This window comes from Seriola lalandi, unplaced genomic scaffold, assembly GCF_002814215.2.
Source record: "Seriola lalandi dorsalis isolate HSWRI2012SDOR001 ecotype SW California unplaced genomic scaffold, Sedor1 jcf7180002054695, whole genome shotgun sequence".
Taxonomy (NCBI): Eukaryota; Metazoa; Chordata; class Actinopteri; order Carangiformes; family Carangidae; genus Seriola; species Seriola lalandi.
Genome location: NW_019525248.1, coordinates 564,319 through 582,802, shown reverse-complemented (window position 1 = coordinate 582,802; position 18,484 = coordinate 564,319). Strand labels below are relative to the sequence as shown.

Genomic DNA, 18,484 nt, shown 5'->3' with positions numbered 1-18,484 from the left:
GAATTTTTATACCTAAATATACTATCACATTATTATGCTTTACTATACTAGGACGTTTTTTGATGTTTTCATGCCTTCCCACAAACAATGTTTTTCTGCCTTATTATACTATTACGGTTATATGACTTACTAAACTAAACATTTATTGTGGCATACTGTAGTAGTGCCGTGGTTAGAACTTAAGATGAGAAAGTTGTAGGATCGAGTCCTGGGCATGGACCCTTGAAGATTTATTACACCATGAGTTTTTTATGCCTTAAAATTTGATGATTTTTTTTTTTTTATACTATACTATCACATTTTTATGCCTTAGTACACTATAACTTATGACTTATTACATATATGTCCCTATATCAACAGTGATGTTACAATATGTGTCATCTATAAGAGGATATATCATTATGACATACAGCCTCTGGACTTATAAAATTATAAGTTAATAACATGAAATACACAGTAAATGCAACTTTATTAAAACAACATGCTAATCAAAATTCTATGCGTTTGTATGTGATTGTCTAAATCATTTCTTATCAAATTTAAACATACATATCTATCTTTTATATTTATCTATACAATATGAACATATACTGACAGGCCTTGTTTATAATATAGGCTAAACAGACATCCTAAAATACATGTTTATGTTAGACATATATGTCAATAAATGATATTGTTCCAATTTCTAACAGGTTTCATATGTAGTTTTTATGTATATAGGCTATACTTTAAATACGTATATGATTTTCCTTCATATGTACATTCATTTCAAATATGGAAATTCAACACGTACATATATTACATTTGGGTATGGGCATTTCTGAATGTAAATTCAGATCTTATATGTTAATAAAATGTTTTTTTGACAGCATTAAAAAGTCAATCTCATTGTTTTGGAGGGGTGGCCGTGTTGTTGCATCGTTACCAATGTTGGGACCAAACCTACGTCCTTGAAGGGAAGACTGGTTTTGAAGAGTGAAGAAGAGAATAGAAAGGGAGGAATGAAAGAGAAAGGGAGGAAAAGAATGAAGGAGAGATGAGGAAATGAGATGTGAAAACTTGTGGAGAAAGAAGCTGAAGAGGAAGACGGACAGTTATGGACGTAGATATGTCTCAATATTATTTGTGAATAGATTGACAATACGTGTGTATTCATTCCACATATGGACTGAATGATTACGATAAACTCAATGGTAAAAAACAACAAATGACAACACATATCCCTTTAAGGGTTGGATGGGTATGAAATGCGGTCTATTTACAATGTATCTTCATCATCATCGCAGTGTTTAAAATCCAGCGCTCTACTTTCATTCCCTCAGTCCGCAACATGAATGTTTACTGTCGCCATGGCAACGGGTGCCGGTTTAGTAGTTAACGTTAGCTTAGCCTAGGCTACATATCAACAAACAATGAAAAATAAAATTGCAATACGTCATTTCTTAACAAAATAAATATCAACACCAACAGTCATACTATCAAAGACCTTACCCAGGTCCTGTCACTTAATTTCTTACAACCGTTAACGTAGTGCACGTTACTTGTCGCCGATTATTTGGATAAATAAAACAGCTCATTCAGAAATGCTTTTCATTTACTTGTAAATTAATTGAAGATTTTTAGATCAGATTTTTATTTGTGATTTTTATTTGTGGAATTTGTTTGTTAAGTTGCATATCCGTTTGCATACATTTACAATATATTTTTGTGAGTTTACAAATGTATTTTATGCATTTGTGGAAGGTGTTTTATTTAGAGATTACACATTTACTCACTGATTGTCAATGTGTTCACACAAACATCATGAAGACAAATCTACCTCCATAGACATGAGATCAAAATGCGTTGACAAAACAGAATTCAAGAAAAGAGGAGGAAAGGAGAACAGAGGTGGAGTACATTTAAGAGAATAAAATATGCATTTAATATTTTTACATCTTCAGTTTTTGATCAGAACTCTTTTTGTTTTATATTTTCTTTTATATTTCCAGGGATAGATGAGTGGAGCCGTGAGAGTGAGAAAAGAAGAAAAGAGGGGGAAAGGAGAACAGGAATCAGCAGTAGATCAAATAAAATACTGTATGATAATATTACAGAACATATCCATGTTGTTTATCCTATGATGCTATTCTTGAAAGAAATGTATATCATTAGATATTACTTGGTCTTGTTGTGGATGCATGACTGCTCAGTTAGAGCAGCACATATTATTACGGTCTGGATTTAAATGTGGATTTGTCATCTACACATTAAATCTGTGAACTTTACCCCAGCATAGTGTAACAAAAGTAGGTTTCAAGATTAGCAATGCTGTTTATGCCAAATTAATTCTCCACCTATGTCATGTAAATTCAAAATAGTAACATCAGACAATTTTTGCCTCTTTTTATATGGCTGTAGTGAAAATTAATCATTAACAAAAATTGTTGTGTTGTGGTTTCAGAATGGAGACAGAGAACAAATAGATACAAAATACGATGCAGGCTTAGGATGATTTTTTTTTTCCTGGGCAATGGACATGTTTTTCCCAAAGGATGTACAAATGGCATGTGTCTGCTGTGAATGGGGAAAAAGATTCCCCAGGGGAGCATGTCCCCTGAATATAGACTTCATTTGGGACTAAGTCCTGAATGTTCACAACATTCTGCCCCTGGTCAAAACACTCACCTGTGTGAGCTGCTCACACCTAAACAGCAGCTCTTTTGCTTTGTGACACCTGGTGCACTGTTGGAAACTGATTATCCCAAAAATGTATTAAATTTTCCTGTTAAAGACTGTTAAAAAGCAGAAAAACAAAAACAAACAAATAACCAGCCAAACAGTTCAAATTTCATAAATATTTATTACATATCAATGAACAGAATCAACTACTTTCACAGCAGTGGTCTACAGCACTTGTTTAAAATAACTGCTCAAATAATAATAATAATCATAATCATAATAATCATCATCATAATCATAATAATCATAATCATAATAATATAGTTCAGTTTCATTTGAGGCCACATTTGATACACAAACATGTACAAGTAGTACTTGGCATTAAAAACGATGGCAATACAATATTTTAAGACACTTGGTGTTTTTTTTGTTAATTTTCTTTTGTTTTGATATCACAGAGAGGTTCAGCAACAGTCTAAACAGTAAATATAGATTCAAATACAAAAAACAAACAAACAAATAAAAACAAACAACTAAACAAACAAAAAAACAGTGAAAATACCAAGGGGAGGTAGAAACAAAGAGTACTTGACAGAAATACAGGAGAAGTAGGAGCAACTGAAGTGGGAGAAGCAGTGTTCCCACAGTCATCCAGACTCATTCTGAGCAAATAACACTAAAGTAGAGTACCTTTGTAAAAAACCCCCCCACCCTCTTCTTCTTCTTCTTCTTCCCTTTTTAGTTTTCTGAGTTGTATTATAGTGTTGGAGGGGTTCACACTGAGACAGGCAGGAGGACAACAGAGGATAGGCATGAGGGGAAAAGGAGGAAGAGGAGGCTCATGCAAAATCTCAAGACTGCTGCTTTGTGAAACCACCACACAGAGGCGCTCTCATGCCGACTTCAGCATAGTCAGAACCACTGCTCCCCTGTCACCTTGTTAACCCCTTAAAGCTTTCTCCTTTGGTTTTACTGACTGTCTGGTGTTCATTACTCAAATCATTCTCCCTGTTTCTTGTGAGATTCAGCTTTCAAACTGACTCACATGACTCAACGGAAAGAAAAAGTGTATTTATATTATATTTACTGTCTATGTTTAAGACCAAACTTTTCCAGAGTCATGCCTCTGAGCTACAACTGCTTCACCAGGAGCCAGGACACTGCAGGTGTTTTATCCTGCCAGTGAGGTGATTGCAGGTGATGGTTTACACCTGGCCTGGGTCGCTGCAGTGCTGACTGCCCACACAAAGACAACAGAGGTAAAGCCTCTAAAAAACCTGGACTGACATGCCTTTTGTTGTTTTTAAGTGTGTATATTTTGAATTTCTTTTACACTTTAAAGGTGTGCTCCATTGGTTTTACACATAAAGTTCAGTTTAATTGCCATGAGGAGTGCTACACAGCCTGTGAAAAAAATGTATGTTTTCTGTGGTTTTAGAGGGACCTTTGTAAAGTTGAAGAAAATAACCCTAATGAAATCATCAGGGTTATCTCAGTTTGCGCTTGAGACTTATGCTAAGTTCATGTCACATCGGTCAACCCGTAATTGGTTTCCCAGTCATTAATTACGACTCTGATATTGACATGAATGCGATTACTATTCAAAAACTCATAATAAGTCCGATATGACATGAACGCAGCATTAAACGTTTTAACAGATAGGCTGCATTACAAACTGGGAAGAAAGACGAGAAGGCAGAGGGGGGGTCTTGTGAAAGATGCTATTGAGCTGCATCATGGGAAATGTAGGTTCCATCTAACATTACCAGAATATCTCAGAGCCTGTGCTGCTACCCTTTTAATCTCTTTAATCTGTCTCTTCGGAGTCCTCTGACTTTATGGAAGAACAATTCTAAATTGCTGGAGTAACCCTTTAAGTTCACACTGTTTGAGTTTCATACTGTTCACATTTACAGAATGATAATAATGAAAGCCAGGGTGTTGGGGACTGCAGCGGATTTACTTGTGCAGCATAAAAGTTTTCTTTTTCTAGCTTTGAATGAAGGACAACTAATTCAGGGTCCAGACCAGGGTCCGACAAAAAACCTGTAAGTTTAATTAATAACATGTCTGATTATTGATCAGTAAATTTAAATGTATGTGTCATTGTGCATTGGTTTTAAAGTTATGTAAAGCTGTTTGTCAATGGGAATATGGTGGTAAAATTTGGGATAAAAGAGGACTGGAAAGTCACCGGTGTCCAGTGAACTGGTGCATTGGTCCAAACTGTAAATCAGTGTTTTATTGAAAACAGCAGGGCTTAGATTTCAAATTAAATTATTTATTTTTAAAGTAGCTGGTAGCTGGAGTGCTGAACCCCTAACAGGGTTATTTGTTTGATATTTTTTTTACCAATTTTACATGCTTTTCAGCTGTAATTAGTTTAGTTTTTAATATTCTACTTTAATATTGTTTAAAATTTTTCAGTTTTTGATTACTCTTGGTTTTAATTATAGTTGGGTAAAGTCAACATTTTCCTTAAGTATGTTTTCTGTACTTATTTGAAATGGGTTCTGTGTAATGTAACAACATATATATTTTTAATTTCTACATTAATGTTTTAATAATTGGGACCAGTTCACTGCCTTTCTGCACCTTTCACATACAGAAAGAGACAAAAACTAAAATTATTTCACACTTAATTTTATTTTAGTGTATAGTGAGTAGTAGTTTTTGACAAAATTAGGCTTTTACCACTTCAGTTTATGACAATATACTGTATTTCAACTTTAATCTTTGCCTAAAACTTGTGGTTTTATCTATAATTCCCTTGCTTTACCATCGTACCTGATCACACATAACAGTCTAGTAAAAAAAAGGCTTTTTTCCTTTTAACACCCACACTTCTTCTGTCGTCTCAGGTTGTGGTTTACTTTATGCCGTTATGTTTGGTATGATGTTGCAGACCTCATGGTTTCCAGAGAAGCTATTTTTTGGGCAGAAGACACAATACTTGTAGCGAAGGCGGGTCATGCAGATTTAAAGTTGGCGTATTCTTATGGGGTAAAATGTTTAGTGCATGTGGCTTTGCGAGCGTGCCTCCAGTAAGTGACTTTATCCTACATTGAAGGAGTTGTGGTTCACCGTAGTAATCTAATGTGGACTACAATCATGGCTGCTACTGTCAGACACCAGAATACGGTGGCTGTTCGAGGTGTAGTTCAGTGGAGGATGCTGGGAAATGGCACTTGTGGGAGACTTTGCCTCCAGCCCTGTCTACCTGTGTACTGTGAATAAGGAGAAGAATAAGGACTAATATGTGCAGAGAGCATAAAACATCATACTTTTACTAAATATGGGAATAAAATGGATTTTTATAATATATCTATAAATATGCATCACAGGCATGACAAGCATACACACCTGTCACTGTGTATGCATTTTCATGTATAAACAGATGTACACATACATATGCATATCATACAACATTTGAAAGTGGATTGGAAATAATCACATAATATACAACACATATTAAGCTCTGGCAACTTCCGAGGGCATTGTGAACGCAGAGACTTTAGTTGTGCCTCGGTGTGTAGATTTACATTCAGTTTGTGGTTTGGGATCAAACCGTTAACATTATCTCGAAGCTGTTGCAGAACTCTGACTAAACCACGGCATCTTACACAACCTCATCGCCTCTTTGGGTTATTTGCTGCGGGGCAACACAAACACCCAACACACAGTGGCTGAGGGACTGCTCACGAAAACCAAACACGCACACAGACACGGCTTCTAACTCCCACTGCACCCATCTTGTCCGATGAATGGAGAGACCCAAGATACAGGGATATAAACAAAAAACGACAAGAAAAAAAAGGATCCATCAAACAACAACTTAAAAACAAACCAACCAAAACTATAAAATAATGGTGACAGTACAGGAGTGGGTGGGCAGAGAAGTGCACGATGGGATTGTCTTCACTTTAGGTCCAGGACATCTTCTTCAAAGGATGTTGAGAGGCCGAACGCGCTGGCTAGGGGCGGGCTCTCCGCTCGCAGCATCACCTTCTCTGGCTCGGCCTCCGAACTGGACGAACAATGCAGCTGGACGTCCAGGTCTGCTTCAATGGACTCTGAGGCTAACCTGTTGAGCACAGAGAGATATGACTCAAGATCAAATACCACTGTGTGACTGTCAGATGTTCCACTGCTTTTGAGTCTGTCACTGTCACCTGTCGCTGTTTGTTGATGTCAGTACTCGTGCTTTGGGCTCTTCCTCTGTGTTCTTCTTACTCATCCTCCTCTGTTTGACTGTTCCACTGTCTGACTTCCCACTCGGTTCCTCTGTCAAGCCTTCATTGGTACGAGGTGACAGAAAATGGCCTTACATGACTTAAAGGAATATTTCAACAATTCATAAAATGCTTTCTTGAGGAAAGTTAAATAAGAACACCAATACCACTCTTATATCTTCAATATGAATCTGTAGCCAGCATTTGGTTAGCTTAGCTTCGCATGAGGACTGGAAACAGAAGAGACCTTGTTTGTTTTTCTGTAAAATGACAGGTTGTGGGTTCCCTTAGGGAGTTCTGTGCTGGACTACTTATTGGCCAGGAGCAGTGACTTCCTGGAGCCTTCTATTCCTCCCGGTCAAGGATTAGCCAAGCATGTAACGTGCTAATTAGTTAGCTTTATAGGCCCTGGTAGTTGCCTTTTGTTACCTTTACATTGAGCCAGGCTAGCTGTTACTTCCTGTTTCCAGTCTTTATCATAAGCTAACTGGTTGCTGGCTATAGCCTTACATTTAGCATACAGACCTAAGTCTAAGCATGAAAGCTAAAATGCATATTTCCCGAAATGTCAAACCACTGCTTTAACACTGTCATTACATTAACACAAAGTAAATTCATCCTTAGACGTCTAACGGCTTTTGAGTTTACCGAGCAGCTCCTTCCGTGTACGGCTGGCTATCTCTTTGATCTCCATGCGGGACAGGGAAAGTGAATGTGTTGCAGAGATGAGGGGAGTTGGGGGAACCATGGCGGGGGCTGGCGCCGTCAGAACCTTGTTGACCAGAGGGGACTTGAGGGGTCTTTCAATGCTGCGGCCCACCAAGTTACACAGAGGGATCTTGAAGATGTGCTTACACGCTGCTTCACCTGGGAGGAAGAAACCCAGAGGAAGAGGGGGGATGAAAAAAGGAGAAAGCAGGGGAGTAGAGTCAGGAAAGAAGGGATAAGGCACAAGATGAGAAAGGACATGAAACAAAAAATCAGGGAAAGAAGAGACGAATAAATAGGGAGAGGAATGTGTGGCAGTGAATGAGAAATGTATGGATCTCCTGGCCTGAAGTACCATAGTGTTTTTGCATGTATTAGCCTATGAGCTACAAAACTGCATATATACATTTAATGCATACCATATCTTTCTAGACTTTCCAACACAGCCACTGAATATTTTGTCATCATTGAGTTTTATTTTTTGTCAAATTACTATTGCATGGTTAATGCAGTTAGGAACAATGACAATTCTTTGACAAATAGTTTGATATTTTGGAAAATATGTTAATTCGCCTACTTGCTGAGTAGAAGGAGAAGATAAATACTAGTCGTATGTCTGTATGCTAGATATGAAGCCGGACCCAGCAGGAAGCTTAGCTTAGCATACTGACTGGAAGCATCGGGAAACAGCTAGCCTAGTCCAAAAGTGAGAAAATCCACCTACCAGCACATTTAAAGCTCAATTTGGACAATTAAACAACATATAACATGATTGATTAGTGAGCTTTAGGTTTGTTGGTAGGTGGATTTTGTTACTTTTGGCCTGAGGAGACCAGCTGTTTCCAGTCTTTATGCTAAGCTAAACTAACCACCTGCTACCTCTAGCTATATATGTAGCATACAGACATGACAGTGGTGCTGTCAGTCCTCTCATCTAACTCTCAGCAAGAAAGTGCATAAATGTATTTCCCAGAATGTCAAACGATTCCTCTCAGTGGTGCATTCAAGAACCCTCTAACGTTCGGCAGATTAAAGCACTGGTCTCATGTGCTGTATTGTAGGGAAATCTAACTCGCAACACAAACAACAAGTGAACATACTGTCAATGTCAAAAACTTAATGTGACTAAAAAAAAAAACGTCCTTGAATGCAGCATTAGAGAAGGTTATCAAACCAGACGCATGTTTGCGACAGCATAAGCGTTCAGATCTCTAATAAAAATAAGTGTTTATTGTGCTGCATAACTAACCTCTGCCTCTGCAAGTGGATTTCTAGAACACATTATAATTCATGGTAACCAACAGCTGCCTAGAATGTAAGATATCAATCAAAAAAGCTATGGTGTGATTTGGAAAATAGGCACTGTAATGCGTGTAAAGCATATGTGATTGATAGATTATGAGCCATAATATACAAAATGACCTTTGTGTGACTTTATATAAACCCGAAATCTCTCTCTAATTCACACACACTCATATTGTGTCTGGGAGTTGACAACCTAACACAATAGAATCAAACCTCCGTATTCAAACAAGAAGACACTGTAAAGTGATTAATAGTCCTATTTACTGCACCAGCATGTGATCTTAAACTTAATCATCCTTACTATAGAGAGCTACTGTGATATAACTGTTCAGTTGTAGCCGCTTAGAGCAGACCATCTATTATTCAACAGAGACTATAAATACTTAAATTCTGTTTGGGATACATTAAATGGGTGTTTGGAGTTTTTCAAAGGGCACAGTCTGCTCAGGAAGCTGCAGCGTGCCAGCCTGCAGTGCCCAGTCATGCCACCAGGGAGCAGTAGTGCAGTTTCGCAGCCACACTCTTGCTCTACTGAGGCAGGCTGGTAGTAACGTGCATGAGACTGAATCAATGTGGAGGCTATACGCTGCACAAAGAGGACTGTCTCATATGAAATGTCAGCGGGTGAGGGGTGAGTAAAGAGCCACGAAGAAAAGAGAGGGTCACTGCTGACGTTTGACAGGTACACTGTGTTAGCGTTGTTACACATCCTCTCTCCTGTACCTGCGCTGTCATACAGCAATGGCAATAAAACCAAAATGTGGCAAAGCATGCAGTTATGTGGAATATATAATCACAAGAGATCAATATATTCCACATGTGTTTCTGGACCTGGGGAAGTGTCACGCTCCATCACACTGGCGGTGAAATAAATGTAAATATGAGGGGTGTTTTTCAGCACTAATTGGAAGTTGAATTCACCTAAGCAGCAGGCTGTTTTGCTGTAGGTCTTTGGCGTGCGTTTAAGCCAGTGGAGGTAGGTGGCGGCTAACAGCCACATCAGTAACAGCATCTTGTTCACATTATTGATGCGATTACGTCAGATGAAACCCTCCCCGAGGAGCAGATACAGCAGGTGCACAGGCAGTTAAGAGGATGGGATTTTTGTCAGCACCCCTTCCACCTCTCTCTCTCCCTTCTTCTTCTTCAGCCTCCCCCCTTCCTCTTCTATCCCCCCCACCTACTCTCACCCTCAGATTGTGGCACTGGTGTTTGGACAACCACTTTGGATCGAAGAGAGGGCTGACAAAAGTCTCCATGGCGACAGTGCAATCTGTAAATCATGCTGCGGCAGACGTGTCTTCTCCTTCCCTCTTTCCCCTTCTCTCCCTCCTTCTCTCCCAACCCCCTGCTTGTACACAACCCCTCCCTTCTCTCTCATGCTCATGCATACCTCTTCGGCTTCTCCTCCTCTCTTCCTCCGGTAATTTTGAAAACCCTCTGTCTTGATCAACGTTATCTCCTCTGCCTCACTTTTTAACTTTGCACTCTGCAACCTTTACCACCCACCACCTCTCATTCTCTCCTTGCACTAATGCTTTAATTAGTTAAGACAGAAGGGGGGATGGGGAAGACATAATGTTCACTTAACATTCAACCAACGTTCAAGTCAACATGCCGCCTTGGAGCAGACAGGGTGATACACTCTGGGAGCACGTGCATGTTAGTGAGGCACCATTATGAGCGTTTTCATGAACTGAGTTGTGGGAGAATCCTGCAGTACCTTCGGCATCCTTAGACATGTACAGGGAAAGCTTGGTACCATAGGGGATCCGTATAGAATCTGAACCGGGGATGAAGAAGAGGGTTACACACACACACACACAGAACACACATTAAGGTTCACACACAAAGTAGGTTCACTGGTATATGTAGGGGCCCCGGTGATGCCGAATCATATGCATAACCAGCTAAAACAGGAAAGAAAATGAGAATCCCTTCGAGGGAAATGATTACCCGAACCAGCCTGAAAACATCAAGCCCGTCCTCGGCTAATTGCAGCAGCCACTGCCAGACCTTCCTCCCTGTTAGCCTTAATGGGACCTGTAAATACTCGCTCCCCTCAGGAAAAGACTGCCTTGATGCTGCAGCAGCAGCAAGACAAGCAGGACATTTTAATAATTGTTTTCCTCAAGCTTTGTCCTTCGCTGCAGCCGTCAGAATTGCATGGACACATCTGACGACAGCTTTGTGTCCTTTTTAACATAGCTAGAAAGTCTAATGAACACAGAGGAGCTGACATTGCCATCAGCTGTCATTGTGTTGGCTGACGCTGAGTGACAAACCCGTAAGTCACTGATGACATCATCAACATCTGTGCATCACAAATATAACCCATTTTCAGACGGTTGTAACAATCTGAAAGAGGTCAGTGGTGGGGGGGAAGGGGATACTCCAAATGGTCAAATATATAATAAAAGATGGAGGAGGAAGTGAAAGTGGGCTGGGGGGTGGAAGGGAGGGGCTCGTATTGATCCTTAATCATCCTTGAAAGCATTCTCTGCCTCTGAGGACACGTATTGTCTCCCTGAATGGTGGTGGTGGTAGTGGTGGTAGGTGATTAGTTTGTTCCTCTTTTTGTAATTTGCTGGTAGTAAGAATTTAAAAGATCATAATGATGCTTTTGCATGTTTTCGCTTTTTAAGTACAAATCACATTTACAACTGCCAACAAAACCAGCAGAAAATTTATTCTACTAACAAGTATTGTCTGTGTATCCACAGTCTGACATAGCTTACTCTTTGCCCTGCAGCTCCATTGTTGTCCAAGAACTATTAAAAACATATCAGTGAGCCAACACCGTGACACTGGGTGACATGTTCCTTCATTACAATGAACATGGCCACTGTTGTTTATCAGCAGGTTATCCCACATACTCCATCCTGCTGCTGGAAATACTCACTAGAGCACAAAGTGTTTTAGTAATCCACCACTGAAAACAGTCAACAAAAGCACTATTTACTCCTGTTTGAGAAACGTTTGCTATGAACCACAGTGACAGTGACTACCTGTTTTAGGTGCTGAGCCATTTAAAAAGTGGAATAATATATATACTGTATATATATCAGAAACATTTACCTCTTGGGGCTGAGTGCCACAGACATGCTTGGGAAGTCAGAAAGAATTGAGACGGACTATGATATTGAGATTGATATCAGTATTGATATGATTAATGGGCTGACATAAAGAAATAACAGCGCAAACAACATTCACATAATCCTTTTCACTTTGTGATTGTTTTTCACTTTTCTACTGTATGTTAGAACCTCCAAAACAAAGCTTGTCAGCATTAAATTTGTGTATGTCAGTGGGCCCATGAAAGCACCAGCAGGCAAAGTTTTCTAAATGATCCAGGCTCTGCAGTGAAATGTAACAGGGACGATAAAACAAGAGCACTGAGTTGTTCACTCCAATTTCTTTCTCTCTATTTATGGCTCTGAATCTCGATTGGCTTCTTACTCTGAGCAATGAGGTTTTACACTATGTAAACTTTTCTGTCCAAGTTACAACAAGTTGTTTTGTTTCATATGACAGATTGTATTTTCCATTTTGTCTGTACTTTTTTCAGTCGAGAAAAATGTTGATACATATTTCCATCTACCCATTTTTTAAAATTTATTTGGCCAAACTGTAAGTTTGATTGTTGCTTATTTAGTAATGAATGTCAGATGTTATAGAGAAATACTCAACATTTGAAAACAAGTTTCAAGTGGCTGCAAGTTTTTCATTTCATTCTGTACTGAACTAAGTGGAAGCAAATGGCTGCATGTAAGGCTTGAGATTAATCTGAAATGTTGGGAAAATGGTTAAATATAATGTAAAATTAACAAGAGTTGTGGGTAATGACCTAAAATATTTAAAACTATCTGTAAGGTTACAGAAGTTAAAGTAGAAAAACGTATGGAAAGGAGTCTTGTTTCCCCAGTATGTGTAGCCATCTATGATGACATTGCAATACTTGTCATAGGAGTTATGTCTGTATTATACGGTGTGAAAAGATGAGGTAATAGTCACTGGAGAGATTAATGCAATTAAATATCAACACATGATTCAACTGTGGGAAACTAACCGGAACAATGGAGGGGAAAGGCTGCGGCTTCAATGAACCATCCTGCTGAGTCAAGTTTATGTAAATGGGCGTAAAGCTCTGGGCTAACAGAGCATCCAAAGTCAAACAGGTCTGCCGGCAACACTGACATTTTATAAACCTTTAATATTGAAGCACTAACATCATCAGCCTGCTGTACTTTTGATTTGCGGGGCTTACCATCACCGAGCGGCGAAGGGAACACGGGCATCTCGTAGCCCGTGGGCGTCTGCGGGGAACTCTGGGAACTGGTGTCTCTTGAACTGCAGTTGGAGGCTGAGCTTACCGGAGCTGACGAAACGAAATAGATGTCCGACTGTGGGTGGTAAAACAGAGGGAGATGGAGAGAGGGGAATGAGATCCCTCCAGGAAATATTAAGAAGTAAGGGGCAGAAAGGATTGAAGCAGGAGGTGAAACATGAAAAGGAAAAAAACACAAAAAAAACAAAGAGATTGGTTGAGAATAGTGGATGAAAAAGTATTTATTTGATGCCAGGTGCACTGTGGTCTGTTTTAAATTATCTGTGTATGATTTATGAGTGTATTATTGCTTCGTAGCCATGCATATTGCCAGCCATATTTCCCACTGGGGTAATAAAGATTGATTGAAATGAGAGAGCTGAGACAGCTACTCTATAACGCAGTGTGGCCTGAAAACACTGACAACACTCTCAACCTGGAAGGGCTATTGCTATAGTGAACACCAGTGTGCTGTGAGTACACACATAATGCGTTTCTGCTACACGATTACCAAACCTCTGACCGGCTTTGGACATAGAACAATAAAATGTAAAGGAAATAAATGATTGACAAAGTCGCAGTGTATACTGTTGATAAAAGCAGGACATAGACATGATATTGTGTCAGATGTCACACATACTGACCCGTGAAGAAGCCAACTGTAGCTCTGGGACCACCGCTGTGTACACAAGGTTGCCATTGACCACCAGTCGGATCTCAATGGAGTCCGTTGTGAAGGCCAGGATGTAAGGAAATGCACAAACTGCAAAGACAACACAAACACATATGATAAAAGAAGCAGCGAATGATGAAGAGAGTGGGCATCAGGGAGACGACCCAACCATGATTTCACTAAGTCTGTCACATCGAAACAGGAAATCATAACATTTTAAAATTTGCACAACTCCCACAATACGAGACATTTAACAGTTTCACCCAGGATGGCATTTTGAAATGCCATCAATAGCTGATGACGTATGCAGAAAAAAATGAGCTTCTTTCCTCGGGGCTCGAGATGCTCATGCACAACAAGGTGACAGCAGGCAGTGGCACAACATGGGAAACCTTGTCGACAAGTAAAAGAGAAGTAAGAGAACTTAGATGTGATCGACCGGATGTTTGAATGTTCCAGTCACAGAGCAAAGAGCTGGTAAAATAATAAGCTTTGGTTGACTGGACTGACTCTTATCCTCAAGTATCAAAACTTAAACCTGCATTAACTAGTTTTGTGCCACACGAGGGCAGTGCAACAAACTGTGAACACAGCAGTGACATATTATTGTGCAGCACATTCAGTCAACCAATCAGCAGCCAGACAGAAATGTGAATGTCCATACCAAACAACCAATCATTCAATCACCATTGTTTTTCCAGATTACATCTTCTCCATTTTGTTTTTTAGTGAGTTTCTTCCAGTGTCTGGATCTTCTCCTTCTCCTTCCTCACCTTATACAACATCCTTCAATAAACCTTTTTGAGGTTAGAGTGTGATGATAAGCTTGAAAAATAATAATAGCTACTACTAATGCTAGCTAGTTAGAGCCAGTTACACGTTGTTCAACTTTATTTCTGAATTTCTTTCATATATGTAAATACAGCAGATATGTTACAATGAAATTCATATTCAAATCAGCATTAGACATCATCTACTAGCTTTTTGAGTGAGTTTTAGCTTCTCTCCATAGAAAATAGTTAGCAACACTGGTTGGGTGATAATGTTCTGTGGGTTTATCACTAACTCCTTTCACTTTACACATATTTATTTAGTCCATTGTTAATATAAAACTATTGATAAAAGCATCTTTAACAGTTGCTTTCAAACTGAGCGTCTCCAGTATGTTTCAGTACATTTGCTTTTACTACTCAGCAAATTTTGTTATTGCTTGTTTTCGTGTGTGTGTTTGTGTGTGTGTGTGTGTGTGTGTGTTAGCGAGAGAGAGGAGAGCGCATTATGGGATGCACAGCAGCCAGGAGCAACAGCATGTTGTTATCAACTGACTCAGGGTTTCAGGTTTAGTACCAATTGTGTTTTCCCTTCATCACTTTCTGCATTAATCATAACATGCGTGCATGCACACACACACACACACACACACACACACACACACACACACACACACACACACACAAAAACCACAAATAAACACACAGGCTAACTGAGTGCTTGCGGCTACGCATGGTGTTTCCATGGCAACAGCAAGCTCCGGCCAGGCCAGCAGCATGGGCAGGGTGGGGTTCAGGCATTGTTGCCGTGGTAACCTACCAATAGCATTGGGCATCTGGTTCCAGCTGAAGTGGAAGTCGGAGGTGTTGGACTGGATCATCGGTGTGGAGCCGTTAAACGGACAAACTTTCTTATAGTAACAAATATCTGTAAAAGACGCAGAGGAACCAAGTTTAGCTTTGAAATTAGATTGTTCAGTTCCTTCTGTTTACTCTTGTTTTTCTTCTGTGTTTTGAACAAGGAGTGAGAGCAGCCTTTTATTGAAACTCAATGAAATTTGAGAGCTATTTGTCCCATTATCCAGACATAAAAAAATAAAAACGCAGACAAAAGATGAATATAGTTGGCTACATTTTCAAAATCTCTCACTGACTCTTAATATTCTGGAGCATTGTGTGCTGTGATTTCTATTCCAGCAGCACAGACAAAACATTAAGGCTCAGCTTTGACATTAGAGACAGAGACCTGAATCAAACAACATCTGAAATGTTCAGAATTAAAGGAAGACTCACAGTTGTAACACAACAGCAGACCTGCCTCCCCGTCTTCATACACATCAATGGCTGCTACAAAATTTACCTGCAGGCAGAGACGAGTCAGTTTAGTGGAATCAATTCAACAAGATCCAAAGGTCAGATATGAGAGACTTTTTAACAAATAATGTCTGGCCTCATACCCTTAAGGTAATGGGTAACCATCTAGATAATACAGAATACACATTCCTGCTACAGTTTGTCACTTATTGTGGTTAATCTTTCAAAGAGGAAATAATAAAAGCAGAATAAGATGGTTTATTAAAACAGCTGTTCATTCCCCAGTCTGCTAATTTCTCATTTCTCCTCCCTCTCCTCCCCAGCTGGTGGCTGTGAATGACAACGTGTTGATTCGCTGAAGCAGTGTGGTAATCAGAGAGGTAAACAAAGCGACTAACTGGGTCAACTGAAGGTCTCAGTTCTGCTGAACGTCAGTGAACATCACATGAAAGCAAATGATAATAAAAGAAGAAAGAAAGAAAAAGGAAACCACCAGCGTTTGCATGAGTGTACGTGTGTGCACATGTGCCTCACCCTGTTGGCGTCTACATGATGTAGCCGGTAGGCATCTCCAGTGCTCTCATTGATCAGGTCAAACTGATGTTTGTAGGCCACACAGATCATATTGTCATTTTCCCCCGTCGGCCCGTCCACCAGCGCCATCACCACCGGCGGGTCGCACAGACAGATCTCCTAATATGAATGAATGGCACACGATAACCTCAGTGTTTTCACACACACACACACACATTAGTTTAATTACTGTAACAGACATATACTGTGTAGAATATTTTAACTTTAGGACAGAGGTTTTCAACGTTTAGTTTTTTACTCTCATGATTACACTATGATTTTTGTTTGTCTTTCTTCTATTTGGTAGATAAACATCATTTAAATTTTGGATCTACAGTTCCCATAAAGCTTTGGGGCATATTGCTATGGATTCAGTGAGTAATGCTATGAGCCCCATTTTGTTTTAGACTGTATGTGTTTACTTTTCGGCAAGTTGGCCCCATTAAAAGTATGCTGAATTAGCTTTTAGCAGTTCCTTTTTTCAGTCCACCACTGGATGTAGAGACAACTATCACCAGATGAGTTTGATACTGACGAAAGCTTAAAAACATCATGATCCTCAGGCAGGTTCTAGAGTTATAAGGAACATTTCTTTCTTATTTCTAAGTGGATTTGTTGGACGTTTCTATGGAAATTGTATCCTCAATGTATCCTGAACGACCCCCTCAGAAAATGATACCAATGATTTTATATTCAGCATGACTTACATTTTCTGTGTGTTATGATTGGATGGACTTACTCTGAGGACAATGTTTAATGAAAGGAGCAGTAAGGTATTTGAAACCACCTTAATGGCCTCCATGAGCTGTGTGTCACAACCTCTGCTGCAGCTCCAACTGCTGACTGTGTTGGTGGCCTCACACTTTGAAAACCCCTACGCTACCATATACTACATACATATATATCTATACAAATGTATTCTCTTTATGAGGAAGCAGCTGTAAAAGTGAATTAACGTTCTATTATCCTATTCATTCCATCCTTCCCCCCTGAATTCGTTTTATTAATTCTTCTTTTTGATTTGAGTGGAGTTTGTTGTACCCGTATGTACTGAAACTCCTCCACTGGTGAGTCTGCTCCTGGGGCGACGGCACTGAAGCCTTCGAAACGTGGATGTTTCCTGGTGATGAGGAGGAGTTTGTTCCTGATGGCTGCTACTATCCTCAGCTCTGAGCCGTGGTGGGTGTTGATAGAGTACAAATGACAGCCTGGGACAAAGAGGAGGAGGAGGTTGGGGCGGGGTAGGGTGGGGTGAGAGAGTGCGGGGGCAGAGAAATAGAGACAGGAAGTACATTGGACATGTGTTGCGCTGCAGGTGTTGTTCCATGGCATCATCCCACAGATCAATGCAGCCACAAACAGCTGGCACGACACCAGCAGCGGGTCAAAGGGTGAGTGTTTGCACTGTAAGAGCCACTTTCATTAAGGTCACAATGTCCTGTTTTAGGCTGATTACATTTATTTTTTGATCAATTTTCTTTTTATCAACTATAAATAATCTTGTCAAGCACCATTGGAGATTAGATTAGACCATAGATTATTAAACTTGTTTCAAAGTAGCGGGCCTTGATGAGTCTTTGTTAGATTAAATTACATTTATTTTATTTTTCAGCCAAAGCTGACAAGAAACAGGTCTGACATGTGGATGGTTTGTGTCAGAATTATATAAAGGAAACTAAAAGGATTTGCTAACTTCAAGAAGAAACCCGAAAAGACAAAAAAACAAAACAAAAAAAAAAAAACATAATTTTTTCATGGCCTTGAACTGGTTAAAGGTACAGTCTTCAGTACAAAAACTATCTCAGCAACAGGCAAATGGATGCACTGGAAACACTGAAATCCAGAAAATTCTTCAAGCAAGTTCAGAAAGACTTATTTCAAAGGATAGTTTGACACTTGTGTACATTTCTGTATGCTAAAA

The 18,484-nt window shown here is 39.6% G+C and overlaps 1 protein-coding gene across 5 annotated transcripts in view; it reads right to left on the bottom strand.

Annotated features, from left to right (window-relative positions):
- Window positions 1-2,822: 2,822 nt before the first annotated feature.
- Window positions 2,823-18,484, bottom strand: part of garnl3 (GTPase activating Rap/RanGAP domain like 3) — a 70,427-nt gene continuing 54,765 nt past the window's right edge. For 3 of the 5 annotated variants that reach the window (XM_023423985.2, XM_023423986.2, XM_023423987.2), the window contains exons 22-31: window positions 17,605-17,771; window positions 16,525-16,683; window positions 15,970-16,036; window positions 15,497-15,604; window positions 13,878-13,996; window positions 13,174-13,309; window positions 10,630-10,689; window positions 7,542-7,760; window positions 6,834-6,954; window positions 2,823-6,745 (exon numbers count right to left, since the gene is read on the bottom strand). In XM_023423985.2, the coding sequence (XP_023279753.1) occupies window positions 6,580-6,745; window positions 6,834-6,954; window positions 7,542-7,760; window positions 10,630-10,689; window positions 13,174-13,309; window positions 13,878-13,996; window positions 15,497-15,604; window positions 15,970-16,036; window positions 16,525-16,683; window positions 17,605-17,771 (1,322 nt within the window). In that variant the 3' untranslated portion in view covers window positions 2,823-6,579. The remainder of the gene's footprint in view (window positions 6,746-6,833; window positions 6,955-7,541; window positions 7,761-10,629; window positions 10,690-13,173; window positions 13,310-13,877; window positions 13,997-15,496; window positions 15,605-15,969; window positions 16,037-16,524; window positions 16,684-17,604; window positions 17,772-18,484) is intronic. The other 2 variants (XM_023423988.2, XM_023423989.2) reach the window with 1 other exon arrangement.